The sequence below is a fragment of the Cucumis sativus genome, chromosome 7 (genome assembly GCF_000004075.3).
Source record: "Cucumis sativus cultivar 9930 chromosome 7, Cucumber_9930_V3, whole genome shotgun sequence".
Classification (NCBI taxonomy): Eukaryota; Viridiplantae; Streptophyta; class Magnoliopsida; order Cucurbitales; family Cucurbitaceae; genus Cucumis; species Cucumis sativus.
In genome coordinates this window covers 17,120,795-17,135,583 of record NC_026661.2, presented here as the reverse complement: position 1 = coordinate 17,135,583, position 14,789 = coordinate 17,120,795, and the positions used below count along the sequence as shown (strand labels likewise).

Below are 14,789 nucleotides of genomic sequence, written 5' to 3'. Positions count from 1 at the left end.
TTTAAAGTTTTTACTATATTTTATAAATATTTAATTTATTTTATTACATGTAATCATTTTTTTTCTTTTCTGAAAACTTACCGGTTAAAATTTTTCACTTTCATGAAAATGACTTTTTTAATAGATATTTTTAGAGAAATTAGAAAATAAAAAAAATTATACCCATCTATTTATTTATTTATATATATTATTGTTATTGTTATTATTATTATTATATTTTAAACAAAGTTAAGAGAAATCACTTTTTAGTCCTTGAATATTTATAAAAGCATCCATTTAGTATTTTAAAACATTAATTTATAATGATTTAGTTTACATAATTTTCATTTTACAGTATTTTAGTTAAAGTAACAATTCAAAATTCTTTATACTTTAAAGTTGGTAACCACTTAATTCCTACTAAGGTGGTAGAAATTAATGTTAAACTTTGATATGATTTTTCTTTCCTAAGTATATCGATAAACTATTACATTATATTAAAGTAAATTGCTACGAATTTAAAAGTATTATGACTAAATTGTTATTTACTAAAGTTTAAGAGGTTAAATTGTTATAAAATTGAAAGTATATGGACTAAAAGATTAATGACTAAAGTTTACGGATAAAATCGTTATTTTTATGAAAATATATGGACAAAAAGTGTTTTTTAAATGATTTTTTATGATGTTATGAAAATATTAATTCACCTCTGATATCATTAAAATATATAAAAATGTAGACTTTTTGTTAATTTCATATCATACACATAGTTTATATTTATTAAATGTACTTATCAATAATTTTTTCATCTAACATATTTTAATGGGTCAAAATGAACTTTATATTAGTATTAACTATTGTACCTAAGAAATATACCAATGGTTCGTGGTAAAAAATAAAGAGAAAATAGACTTGATTTTAAAAAACAACAAATAAAAAGATTAACAAAAGACCAAATTAATTTTGATATATTTTACTTTATGAAAATTAAACTACTTAGCTTTTCTATTTGTTTTTGTTATCTACATTTTAGTCCAATTTTAAAAACTAAAAAAAAAAAACAAGATTTCATTCTAAAATTTTGGTTAGAAATTCAAATGCAAGTTGAACTTTTTATTTTTATTAATATTTTACCAATTTTCATGTTGCATATACAATTATTTATCTTGTGTTCTATATACACAATTTGTTTTCAATGAAATGTCATATTTGTGCTATATACTTTATGTAAATGTCACGTAGCCTAATGAATTGTACACAAAGATGTGATATTACATAGACAACAAAAATATAGAACTCATTTCCAACTTTGAAATCAGTGGCCTAAATTGCTTTTATTACGTTATCACATCAGTTTTTCCATTCAATAAATAACAATAACAATAAGGATAAAGATAGAGTAATGTAACAAATGTAAACACGATCTAAATCAATCTAATCATATTTACAATTCAGGCTCATTATAATGAATCCGACAATAAAATTGACCATTACGATTATAAGAAATTTTATTATATATAGTTGGATATATCAAACAAACGACGATGTTTTTAACAATTATCTCTCACATGTTTTTATGTACGATACTTTTGAAAAGAAACGATAATATCTGCTGGCTTGGTTACAAAACAGATGTGTATATATGAAATGAATTGTTATTCAAAAGTGGTCCAAAGGTATATCATTTGTCACATTTTCTTTTAAGATACCAAAGAGGATTTTTTTTTCCCTTTCTTTTGTCTTTAATTCCCTTCTTTCCTTCCATCCCCTTCTAGTGATTGTCTTTGATGGATATTTTAAGATTTTTCTTTTTAGTTGTATTTTCCAATTTTACAAATATAATATCTAATATCTAAATGAAGATTATATTATAAATCTTATCACTAAATGTGGAGAATGGTTTGAAAGTTTGTTCCTTAGGAAGGGAAGGATGATATGGAAAACTCAGTAAACATAATCCCTTTGTTAAGAAATTTCATTTTCAGCCACAACAGAAGTTCTTTTCTCAAAACATGAGTTTGTTCCATAAATCTTGAAATTTTCAATATTAATGTCATGTACAATAAGCTCTTTAAAATTCATAATTGCTTCAAGTATTTTCATTTTCCTATCATAAATATTTAACATTACTTGGTTTACTATTTCTGTTATAATTTTATTATTGTAAATATGTTTATTATATTGTCCTTTTTTATAATGTTATTTTACACTTTCCATGGTCATTATTGTATTATCTTGTATGTATAATGAACAAATGTGATATTTTGATTCACTCTCAAACTTGAAAATTAAGGTTTTGACTATGGTTCAAGAATTTAGAACCCTTTTATGTTACATCTAGGGTTATTTTTGTGGAGGGGATGGGTTTATACTTTTGTCCATTGTCGTCATCGTTGGTTTATTTTTCGTCTTCAATCGTCGTCGTCTATCAGATGCCACCGCCGGCCAAAAGTTTGTTCACCTTTTTTTTTTTCAATATCATTCAATCCAAAGAGGAGATCTGTCGTCGATCTACCTAACCCCAAAATTTCGATGTCATTTGACTAGTGCATGAGGTTCAAGCGCCGCCCCCTCCTCCCCCGCCCAATCCACACGTTGGTAAATGTAAGCACGTGCACCGTCCTTTTTGGTTCATTTTGTGAGGGTTTTTTTTAGTCCTTTCTAGTTATTTTCTTTGAATGAGTTACTTTAAAGATCCGTGTGTTTGCTTGAGCTATATACTCATTGATTGTGTTCATTCAAAGAAAAACATCTCTTTAGATTTTAATTAGTATTTATGTTAGTTTTTTTTGGAGGTAATGACCGACAAGAAACCAGTAGTCACGTCAAAGATGATATTGATGATGTCAAAAGTAACCGAGCACAAGTTGAGTGGATCAAATCACTATTCATGGAGATTGAATGTTTGCTACTTTATTAGGAGCATGAGATGGATGAACACATTAAGGAAGAGCCACCCGTTGATGCTACTAAAAAGATTTGGTTTCACTACATTTAAGAATGCTTCTACAAATGAAATTCATTTGACATGAAATCATTGAGCTAGTAAATCACTATGAATCGATGAAAGAACTACTGAAATATATGAATTTTCATTAGTTCGGAAAAGAAAAAAATTATCCAATGCTTGATGTCTATAAGGCTCTATATCAACTTGACCATTTCCAAAAAAATTAGTCGAATGTTGGATGGTTATAAGGCTCTATATCAACTTGACCAAAGAGAAAAGTCTCTCACGAGTTACTTTATGGACGTCAAAGACGTGTGAAGAATTCAATGCCTTGATGCCAATTAGTACTGATCTAGAAATTCTCATGGCTCGACATGAACAATTGTTCATCGTAAGTTTCTTAGTTGGTTTCTTGCACCTAAATATGAGATAACCAAATATCAAGTTTTGTCAAGCTCAAAAATATCATTGTTGAAAGAAGCTTACACTCGTATCCTTCGTACAAAGAAGCCACAAACAGTTATGTAATTTGATTCTAACATACTTTGTTTGGGTGCACAAACGACTATAGAGGTAATAAGAGGGTTGGTTCAAATAGCTCCAACGGTGAACAGATTCAATTGTTTAATATGTTGTGTTTTCTCTCTTGCTTTCTTTTAACATCAAGACTCCACCTTTTTTCACCCTCGCTCGACTCCCAACTCCCTCCATCTCCATTTGTGTCTATCTATCTTCACCGGTGCCAACATCCACTTGTCTCACATAACCTATAACCTCTCCTCAGATCTCCACATCTCAAGAAAAAAAAAACTCAACAAAACAAAACCAACCATAAGTTGATCGACTACCACACACAACTTAACTTATAATAAGTTTTCATACTTATCGGTTGGTTTCAGTGCCAATATTTAGTTTTGGAATTGATCGATGATGTATCCTTTAAGACAATTTTACTCTGCTAGCACATAAATTTAGTGAGTAGATGTCTCCAACATAGATCAAAATGGTACCCTTCTCGTGGACACACTACCTCATATCATAGAGGAGAAAAGAAACCTAAACTTCTCCAAAAGTAGAAATCTTGTGGTATCTTTCATCAACTTGGAAGACAAAGATACATAGAAAGAGTATTTAGGTTGTTTCTCTCTACAATTTAGATTGACATTTTAATGTTTAAATTAGACATACACTTGATCATTAAGTAAAGAAGCACAACCCATAAATGTGAAACTATACCATTCAATAAGTCACATGCTTAATCATAAGTAACCTGTTCTTGCTACCAAACTTATAATCACTATACTCCCTGGTATTTTTGTTTTCAATTTAATCAATCTTTTAAGAATTTCAAATTAAATCCGTGTTAAAAGTTGTCTAATAAATAAGCTTACCATGTATGTTATAATATTTGGATAGCTTTTAAAAACACATGGAAGTTCATGACCAAACTTATAATTGACAACTCCCAAACGATACCTTCAGTTCCATCAGTAATACAACAGATCATCCAATTTGTGCACTATAAAATGATGAACATTGATTTCCAAAATAACAAGACACAATTCTAATGGCGGAACATCTCAATGAACTGCATCAATTTATATGCCAACAAAAAAATAGAGCCGGCAAATAACAGAATAGCAAGCAGCTATTTTTGCTTTTAAAAATCTCTAAACTAGGATGCTGATGCCTAGCTAAAAAGGGAAACTTGTTACAGTTGGTTAAATGGTATGAACCTACCACATACAGCAATAAAAAAGAAACGATAAACAAAAACAGTGGTGAAGATCAAAGAATGATCAAATCTGACCTGTGAGATTCTTACTCCTCTTGTTTGATGTCAAGGCCCTTGAGCTTTGATTCGAGTTCGTCATCATGATCACCATTCTCTTCAGCATCTTCATCATAGTCTTCTCCATCTGGATCATTCTCATCCAAAGACCCAAGCATATTAGGAGAATTCTTAAATATCTCCTTCACTTCGTCAATCCCTTCTTCAGATATATAATTGGCATTGATGTTTAGCAACTTAAATCCTGGCTTCTGTACTAATATCTGTGCTACGAATCTTGCCCCAGCCCTTCGTATTGAATTTGTGCTGAAGTCGACTTCGCTCAATTGACCATGTCCATCCTGGAGTGCCTTGCCAATCAAAATCACACCATCATCCTTCAGTTCATTCTCAGCCAAATATAATTTACTGAGGAATTGCTTTGTTGCTACACATGCTGCTATTGAAACAGCGCCTTTTGCAGTTATATCGTTTCCAGCTACTTCGAGAACTTCAAGTGAAGGTGCGGAATCTTTAAGAGCATTAGCCAATGCTTCAGCTCCTTCATCCTCCAAGTTCAGATAACTAAGATAGATTTCAGTTAGACCTGGAAAGGAAGATATAGATTTACTCAAAGCAACTCCAGCTTCCACCCCAAACATGTTGTCACGTAAATCAAGCTTCTTGAGACGTGTACAAGTACCAATAGCTTCAGCTAGAGCTACACCTCCCTCAGAACCTACCCTTGTTGAGGAACAACGGAAATCCTCCAATGCAGGAGAACTCTTGACAATTTCGGAAATTGAAATTGCTCCTTCATCTCCCGTCATATTATTATGGAACTGAAGAATACGAAGCTTGTCTGTAGATGGAATCAACTCACGAACTGCTCTTGCAGCTTCCTCAGAAATACCATCATTCATCAAATAAAGCTCCTCCAAATTTTTCTGTGATCTCAAAAGCAATCCAAATGCTCGGACACCCTTCTCGCCCATGGCATTGTTTGAAAGGTCCAGATACCTTAAATCACAACCTTCTAATGCTGCAGAGAAAATGTTCATAACTTCAAGAGCATCCCCCTCTGACCTTCCAGCAATGAAATCTGATAGGTCAACCTCTGTCAACCGATCTTTGATGGAAAACAAGATCGGTTCAGCAACACGAGCAGCATCTAAGCCAAAACTTCTATTACTAAAGCAGATCTTAGTAAATAGGTTTCCAGGATCTTTAAGGGGTTCTAATAGAACCTCAGCCTCCTCTGCATCAATAAATGCTCTTCGTCCTCCTGATATATCAAAAACCGTTCCTCGAGTAGTAGACTTCTCAGATATTAATACCTCTCCATCCTCCTTTACTCTAGGACCTCTTTTCAATATATCCAGCATGAGCCTGCTAGATTCTTTGGCATAAATTTGAACTGCAGAGCTTCCATCACCATCTGGCTCCTTCTCAAAGTGTTGGTTTGCAGTTACAAAAGCCATATCTTCTACTTGCTTGGCATCCTCCTCAGCTTCTTCTTTACTTAATAAGCCATACTTCCGGGAAAAAATGGAGGGTGTTGTAAGATTCTTGATGATTCGTTCTACGAGCATGAACCTAGTGCTCTGGCTTGGAGGCCATAATTTAATTGACATCACACGAGGTTGGAATGTCTGGGTTGAAGAATCCATAGCAATATAATCTGCATCAAACTAGACAAAATAAGACAAAATAATCCATAGAAAAGTTCAGGTTTCTGACAAAAAGAGGAAATTAGGCAAAGTTTATTTCTCAGCTTAATTGTTCAGGTTTCCGACATCAAGAACCTTTGCACCTAACAGACGGTTGCCAAATTGTCAAGCAGATATGGTATCCCCATCTTAACTAATGTTCTTAAATTTAGAAGCAAATCAATATAGCAACCAAATTAGAAATAGAAACAAAACTATATAGCAAGATTAAAAAAATCCCATACTACCATACTTCCTAGTCAGACATTAGCCTGTCTTATACCATAACCATACACAACAGGCAATTATATTACAATGGAAAAATATCACTCACAGAAAAGTATCTAGAGAATAAACACTGAGACAATTGATACTGGGAGCAATGACAAATGAAAGATGAATAAGCCACTATGAAAATGGATGCTGAATAGTGGAAGACTTTTTCGAGCTTCCTCTAGATTAGTTTGGCTAGGGAGTTTCGAAGCAGCCGGTTGCATCTTCTTGCAAGTTTTTAGTTTCAATTTAGTTCTTTATCAGAGGATTTTGCATTATGCTTTGTATTTAGATTTCTTTGGATATGATTTTGTTTGGCTTGGTCTTTCCTATTTGGAATTTGTCTTTTAGCGTTTGTTGTAGCTGTAGACTGAATTTTATCTTTTCTTTTGCTCTTAGTATAACACTCTTGTACTTTGAGCTTAAGGTTCTTTTATTAATAATAATTTAAGAGGCTCCATTTCAAAAAAAAAAAAAAAAGGCATTATGAAAAATTAAGACATAAGACATTGAAATTCTTTTGGCGAGGGGCTTTATAATTCGCTAAAAATAATTTGCAAAAAAAGTATAAAAGTAAGGCTTGAACTTAGGTCTAGAGGGGGGCTTGAGCTTAACAGCAGATGCCTAATTGCAATGTCAAATGTTATATATTTATAATTACTACTAATTAAAGAAGTTGACAAAATGGCCATCAGTAGCCTTCAACTTTCTGTACGCATCTCAAAATATATCTTAAATCAGATGTTTATAATTTTATCATCTGCTAGTTCAACAATTGAACTTTTAACTAAAAAAGGTTCATATAAGAAAAATCCAAGACATATAATCTCTATCAGAATTTACACACTTGATATGCATAATAGGCCTTTGCACTTAGACAAACAATAGAAATACAAGATGATACTAAATTTTGTATTTTTCCTGACCAAATTGGAAGTATATCAAAGCAATTGGACTAAAGGCCATCAATACAAGCAGCAAAACCTACCAACTCATAAAAGGAAACCTATGAAATCACTCGCAAAAATTAAATGCGTTTACAGTCAATAAAGATACATAATATGATCTTGCGTGGAAGTAAGAAGCCATCTACAAACTAGCACCAAGAATAATCTTAATAATAGTTGTAAGTCGAATTTTCTTCAATAAAGTTTCCTTGAAGCAGCAATGAAACAAGACAAAAATATACATATTCAAGATTGAACTCCAAAAAAGTATATGAAACAGGAAAATTATACATTAACTAGTTTGCACAAAGAAAACAAATAATCAGAGATATTAAGAAACAAATTATGCCCTAGCTCATAGGCATCTATAGATTCTTCAAAATTGAAGAGGACTCCTCGTTAGTTCACTATTTCGCTTGTCCATTGTATTAATATCTCAATATTTCTTCCAGCCAATAAAGCCAAAATCGACATTTTTCTTTCTTTTTTGCTTTGTTCATCCGCATTTTCCAAAACAAAATTTGTCCTTCTTTTATTTATTTATTGATTCGGACAAGAACGATATATTATATCTTTCTTTTGTTCATTTCACTTCTCGAATCTGTTTTTTGTAATTTGTGATGTATACATTCTTAGTGATTGAAGAAGAAATTAACAAAATAAAAATGGTTATGATTTTTTTCGTGGAATGTAAATAGGAAGAAGAAGAAGAAAAACCTTGTAGATCTGAAAGATGAGTGGCGGCAGGGAGATCTAGAGACGGCGGAGATTAGGGGGTGAAACACTGTGTTTGTGAGAAAAAGAGAAATGGAGAGAAAGGGAGGTTTTGTGTTGTTGTATGAGAGGGAGGAGGGCAGCAGAAGTTTGGTTTGAAAGATGAGAATGCGGCAGGGTAGCGTGCGGCGGAATAGGGCGAGAAGGAACGGCGGAGTGCGGCGGGGCGGGGCGGGGTGCAGCGGCTGAACGTGAAAATAGGGTTTAGAAAGAAATGAAAGTTTGTTGGTTTAAAAAATTAAAGAAATAAATAAAAATAAAAATAAAAATAAAAGGTCTTTCTGCCCACACGACGAAAAGATAGGTTTGGTTTTTCATATTTCTTTAAAATATATATTTAAAAAGAGAAAAATACATAACACAATTTCTCAGCACAAACAAATATATATAAAAAGAATATTTAGAAAACTAAGGAAGAACACAAATTATGAACATAAGAAAGATAGATTAAAGAAAAAAAACACTCATCAATTAGATTCTTTTATGGTGGAATTAAAACATTCAAACAATTAACACTTTATTTACTGAATCAAACCTGCACTCACACCTTTTGGTCACATCTATGAAAAGCCTCCCATCAAAATCATTACCCAACCGATAATGAAGATGAGAAGAAAAACAATATTAATAACCACTGCCCTAAATAAGAAACCAAAATCAAAGCAAAGATATGAAGTAAAAGATGATCAAAAACTCATCTTTTGGAAGACATCCAAAACTTTGGAGATGCTTACAATTCTTTAGATGCTTAAGTAAATTATAGTGCTACAAAACAAAAATATGGTATGTAGTCTAAATGTCCACCCAATACAAAACTAAACATCCAAAACAAATTAAACGACTCCTAAACGATAAAGAGTTTCACCTATTTACAAATGTACGTTTACGTAACTTCCAATAAAGGGAGGTAGTGTGAAATATTTTATATTTCCATTAATTCTTAAATACTTCTTTCCCAAAATAGTGGCACATGATAAAAACTAATATCGTGGTCTCTAAATTTCGAAGTTTATGACTTTGATTATTATTAAAATAGTTAATCGACTTTTATAAAATTTTATCTTTTGCACAACTTTACGTTAAAACAGCTGTAAGATTGTAATAGGGAATCTGTCCAATAAAAAAAATGAAGAAGAGAAGAAGAAGGTTTTGTTGTCATTATAGCTAGAGTGAATGAGAAGTCATATATCTAAAAAGAAAATGGTAATAAAGAGTTCTTTATAAAAGTTACATTCTCAATTTAACCTGTTACGTCTTCTCAATTACTTAAATTTTATCTTATCTCTATTAATGTTCTTCAAAATTTATTTTAGAAAAAGAAATTGAAACAAAATAAAGTTGAATTTACGAAATAATAAGGTTTTAAAAAAAATAAGATGTAATGAGCTATAATAGTTTATTCCCATATTTGTTTCAAGAGTTGAGAAGTTAATCAACCAACTTTCAAACATCACCTTCGGTGATCATTGCCTACCAATCTTCGACCATCATGTCGGTGACTCTACCAGCAAACTTTCGACAATCAACTCCAGCAACCATCGTCACCGATCAATCTTGAAATTTTTTAAGAAAAACATATTTAACATATATAACAAACAAAAGAAACGTGTACATACGTACTTTTAAAGAGTGTTTTTATTTTAAGAAGTTTATAACAAAATTGTTTAAATAAAAATGAATTTTTGAAAAATCTTTTTCTAATTTATTCCAAATAAACATTTAGTTTAATTATAATAATCTTTTTAAAAATACACTTTCTTATGCTTTTTGATGCAAATTTATTTTCTTTATACTTGTTGAACTTGTCAACAGTTCATGTGTGAATTTATTCATAATTAACAATGTTTAACTAAATCACATGCCAATTTATATATATAAAAAATAAACAAGACATAACTTAGATTATAATAATATATACCTCAACTATAATAATTCATATCTCATCGACTATTATAAATACATCCTAAATTTTTTTTTTAAAAATTATGATGATTAAATTTTTTGTTAATTTTAAATATACGAACCCAAACCATAATTTAGTAATATAGTAAAATTTTAGATTTGTGAACTCCAAACATATTATATTAGTTTTGAAAAATAGATTCCATAAATGATGTAGACTTCATTCACCGTCAATGACTGTATCCATAGCTCTATCAGTGAGTGGCATTTTCGGGGATTTACGAGAATTTCTTGGGGGAAATATCAATGGCTGCCATTTGAATCTGAATTATATGCAAGTTCCCACCAACTCTTATTATTAACATCTTTGATTGCATTCATCATCTTCCCCACTTCATTTCCATCATCTTCATCACAAAAGAAAAAAAAAATCTTAGTATTATTCATTAATGGCGATTCTTCTCTCCAACTTTCTCTTCCCATTTCCAAAACAATTCTCTTCTCCACTCCCTTACTCAACCTCAAATTCTTGGTTTCAAACCTCCAGATTATTCAAAACAAGAAACGCAGAACAATCATCACAATGTCAAGTAATTTCAAGAACCAGACACTCATATGCTTCCATAGAAGAACACGAACAACAACAACAAATCAACATGGAAGAATCATTACCTGAATCAAAAATCGCCGATTCCTGGCGAGAAATCCACGGAAGCAACGATTGGACTGGATTACTTGATCCAATGAACGATCTCCTCCGTTCCGAGTTAATCAGATACGGCGAAATGTCACAATCCTGCTACGACGCTTTCGATTACGATCCGTTCTCAAAATACTGCGGAAGTTGCAGATTCAGTCGAGGAAAATTTTTCGAACGTCTAGGAATGGAAAACGTAGGTTATGAAGTAACGCGGTACCTGTACGCAACATCAAACATCAACATGCCTAATTTCTTCAAGAAATCGCGATGGCCAAAGGTGTGGAGCAAGAGCGCGAACTGGATCGGGTACGTGGCTGTATCGAATGATGAGAAATCGAAGGAGCTAGGGCGGAGAGATATTGTGGTAGCGTGGAGAGGAACGGTGACGAGGCTGGAATGGATTACGGATCTGATGGATTTTCTGAAACCGATCGCGGCGGCGAAGATTGGTTGCCCCAATTTGGGAGTGAAGGTGGAATCGGGATTCGTGGATTTGTATACGGAGAAGGAGGAGGAAGGTTGTGGATATTGTAGATTCTCGGCGAGAGAGCAGGTGATGGCGGAGGTGAAGCGGCTAACGGAGAGATTTGGGGGAGCGGAGGAGGAGATGAGTATTACGATTACAGGGCATAGTTTGGGAAGTGCTTTGGCGGTTCTCAGTGCTTTCGATTTGGCGGAAACCGGGTTGAACCGGTTGGGAAATGGTCGAGTTGTGCCTGTTTGCGTGTTCTCTTTTTCGGGGCCTCGTGTTGGTAACTTCTCCTTCAAGGAACGCCTTCACGAATTGGGAGTTAAGGTAGCTTCTCCAATTTCGATTAAAAAAACGAGACATTACTTAAATGGTTATTTTCAAATATAAATGATCTAAAATAAATGAATGTAAACGTGTACTCACAGGTATTGAGGGTGATAAATATTCACGACATAGTACCAAAATCGCCAGGATTTTTATTAAACGAAAGCATACCAAGGGCGGTGATGCAATATGCGGAGGGATTACCGTGGAGTTATTCACATGTGGGTGTAGAGTTAAAATTGGATCATAAAGTTTCTCCATTTCTTAAACAAACCAACGACCCAGTATGTGCCCATAATTTGGAAGCTCTCTTGCATTTACTCGATGGGTACGTTACCTTTCTCACCACCCTTCTTCTTTTCCTTCTCCCTTTGACCAATTTTATCTCTTACCTGTTTTTTAAATGTTGAGTAGTCTCTTTACTGTTTTAGTTTAGGTGATAGAGAAGTTCTTGTTTGCGATTTTAATTGTTTTAGTCTGGATAGAAAATAGTAAACATCACATTCAAACAAAATAAAAAGAAATTTGAAATAATTATTAATATCCTAGTTAACTATAAATTTTAATAATTAGAGATGTTAATTATTATAATTAGAGCCCCACGTATACATATGTTAGAGTATCCAATCAAAATTATTTTATACGAAAAATTATTAAAAATATTTATAAATATAATAAAATTTTAATTTATATAATCGTATACAGTGAATGGGTGATGTTGAAAAGTGCAAATTGATATAATTTAAGAAAGAATTAGTGTTGAAAGGGGTAGAATTTGAAAATGTTTATAGGATGTAATTCATATATTTGTATTTTTTTTTTCTTTAATGTAATGTCTTATTCGCATTTCACAAATTAAAAAATAAACTTACTAATTTTAAAATTGATTAGAAATATTAGAGAATAATATTAAACATTTATTTTGACAGAGTAAACAATGAAATGAAAGGAATCTGAAAGGTCAAAATAATTTAATATTATTTATAAAGGTTGGCATGATTTCTATAAATTAAAATAATCATTAAATATTTAATTAAACCCAACATGTAATACATATTTACATACTTTGATTCAACCACCATTAATTAAATATGAGTTGCACTGAATATTAAAATAAATACGATTCTTTTTCAATATTTTCTAAATTAATATATTCTTTTTACTTTTCCTTATGTTTTTATTTAATATACCCTTTTTAAATTTATTTTAGTTAATTAAAAAAAAATCTTAAATTTAGACGGTTTTCTTAAATAAAAATGAGAAACAATAATAAAAATAGTTTTCACAAACTAAAAAGAGAATACAAAAATTATTATAAATGAAAAATTAGGGAGCATCTACCAAATATAAGAATTTTTTATAAAGCTTATATCAATTTCTATAAATATCGATTACTATTATTATTTGATAAAAATGTTTATTAGAGTTTATTATAGTTTGAATATCGAATTTTGTTATATTTTATAAATATTTTGGTTATTTAAAAATGATGATTTATTTTTATTTTATAATATTGATGAAAAAACAATATTATCTTTTTAGTGGATGTGGTGTTATGTTCACGAAACAAACAAATTGATTTTGATATGGACAATAGATTATAATTTTATGATATCACTGACATTGAAGTATTGGGATATTCGTCTGTCACAAACAACAGTTATTGACATTCATTATTAGTTATTATAACAATATTGTTTGTCTCATACACACTTACCTAAAATGATAGCAACAATCATTGACCATTAATATGTTAAATGAAGGAAATCTATATGGTAGGTTGTTTAAGATGCTTGGGATTGCTATAACTTTAAGGGGAAAGTGTTTTTATATTAAAATTTTCAATTTTATATTAATTTTAGACCTTTATTTTGGTTTAGTTCTTTGTTTACGATTTCATATTGTTATTTTATTTTCAACTTTTCCTCTATAATTTTAAAAGATTTATTTAAACAAGTATATACTTGTATAGATTTACTCTTGAAAAAGAAATAACATAATCTATATATATATTTCTCTCATTTCTTATTCACCATTAAGTTTTAATGAGCATTAACTTCATTAGATAAATGTAAATGCCGACTCATTTATTTTAAAAAAAATGTATCGATTTAGTAATAATGAAGTTTGGCTAACTAACCAATATCATAATGAAACCTAGACCATAAAACGAAAAACTAAATTAAAACCTTGTTCCAATTTTAAGATGTAATTATTTACTAGATTCCCTCATTTATGAAATTACTCTTTAAATAAAGATCATTCATGAAAAAATGTGTTATTTAACGGGGTCAGGTAGGAACGGGGAAGCTAGGTATGACCTGGATACGCTCCTACACGTACGTACCAAACTTGCAATAAATCAAACTAAATTGTGATTTTAGCTAATAAAAAATAATTTAAAATTTATTTATGGTAATATGAGGTTAAAAAAGCGAAATAGTTACAAAACATAGTGTTGGAATGAAACAGGTACCATGAAAAGGATGGTAGGTTCGTGTTAGCGAGTGGGAGAGATCCGGCGTTGGTAAACAAGGGTTGTGATTTTCTTAAAGATCATTACTTAGTCCCACCAAATTGGAGGCAAGATGAAAATAAAGGTATGATAAGAAACAAGGATGGACGTTGGATACAACCTGATCGATTAAAATTTGAGGATCATCCTCATGATATTCACCATCATCTTACACAATTAGGTTTACATTTTTACTCCTAGCTACCTAGTTTCTTTGCTTGTTCTTAATTCAATTTACAATTTCTAGATAGGAAAATATATCACATTGTTACTCTTAGTTAAATATTTTGGACAATGTATCAACTAGTTTGGACAATGTATCAACTAGTTTGATTAGATAACGTTTATGTTATATCAATAATATAATCTATCACTCATAGATTTTAAGAGATATATCTAAATTTTCCTAATTCTTTTCCATCGTTTGTTAAAATTTTCTTACGTGTAAATAATACATGTAATATAACATTCAA

At 31.1% G+C, this 14,789-nt stretch overlaps 2 protein-coding genes across 4 annotated transcripts; one reads left to right on the top strand and one right to left on the bottom strand.

Annotated features, from left to right (window-relative positions):
- Positions 1 to 4,365: 4,365 nt before the first annotated feature.
- LOC101217528 (RAN GTPase-activating protein 1) lies at positions 4,366 to 9,928 on the bottom strand. Of its 3 annotated transcripts, none has more exons than XM_031889288.1 (2): positions 9,858 to 9,928; positions 4,366 to 6,381 (listed from the first exon to the last, which is right to left on the bottom strand). In XM_031889288.1, the coding sequence occupies exons 1-2, from the start codon at positions 9,868 to 9,870 to the stop codon at positions 4,751 to 4,753; spliced, it is 1,644 nt and encodes a 547-aa protein (XP_031745148.1). In that variant the 5' UTR covers positions 9,871 to 9,928; the 3' UTR covers positions 4,366 to 4,750. The 3 variants fall into 3 exon arrangements, with proteins under 3 accessions (XP_031745148.1, XP_011659268.1, XP_004146951.1); XM_011660966.2 differs by lacking the exon at positions 9,858 to 9,928 and adding an exon at positions 8,347 to 8,696 and having other exon boundaries at positions 4,366 to 6,391; XM_004146903.3 differs by lacking the exon at positions 9,858 to 9,928 and adding an exon at positions 8,347 to 8,691.
- Positions 9,929 to 10,410: 482 nt separating this feature from the next.
- Positions 10,411 to 14,709, top strand: LOC101217764 (phospholipase A1-Igamma1, chloroplastic). Its single transcript, XM_004146904.3, has 3 exons — positions 10,411 to 11,801; positions 11,903 to 12,129; positions 14,274 to 14,709. The coding sequence occupies exons 1-3, from the start codon at positions 10,755 to 10,757 to the stop codon at positions 14,515 to 14,517; spliced, it is 1,518 nt and encodes a 505-aa protein (XP_004146952.1). The 5' UTR covers positions 10,411 to 10,754; the 3' UTR covers positions 14,518 to 14,709.
- Positions 14,710 to 14,789: the final 80 nt, after the last annotated feature.

Coding starts and splice junctions, on each gene's coding strand:
- LOC101217764 (XM_004146904.3), top strand. CDS start 10,755: ATGGCGATTCTTCTCTCCAACTTTCTCTTCCCATTTCCAAAACAATTC. Junction 11,802..11,902: donor TTCACGAATTGGGAGTTAAG/GTAGCTTCTCCA, acceptor GTGTACTCACAG/GTATTGAGGGTGATAAATAT. Junction 12,130..14,273: donor CTCTTGCATTTACTCGATGG/GTACGTTACCTT, acceptor GGAATGAAACAG/GTACCATGAAAAGGATGGTA.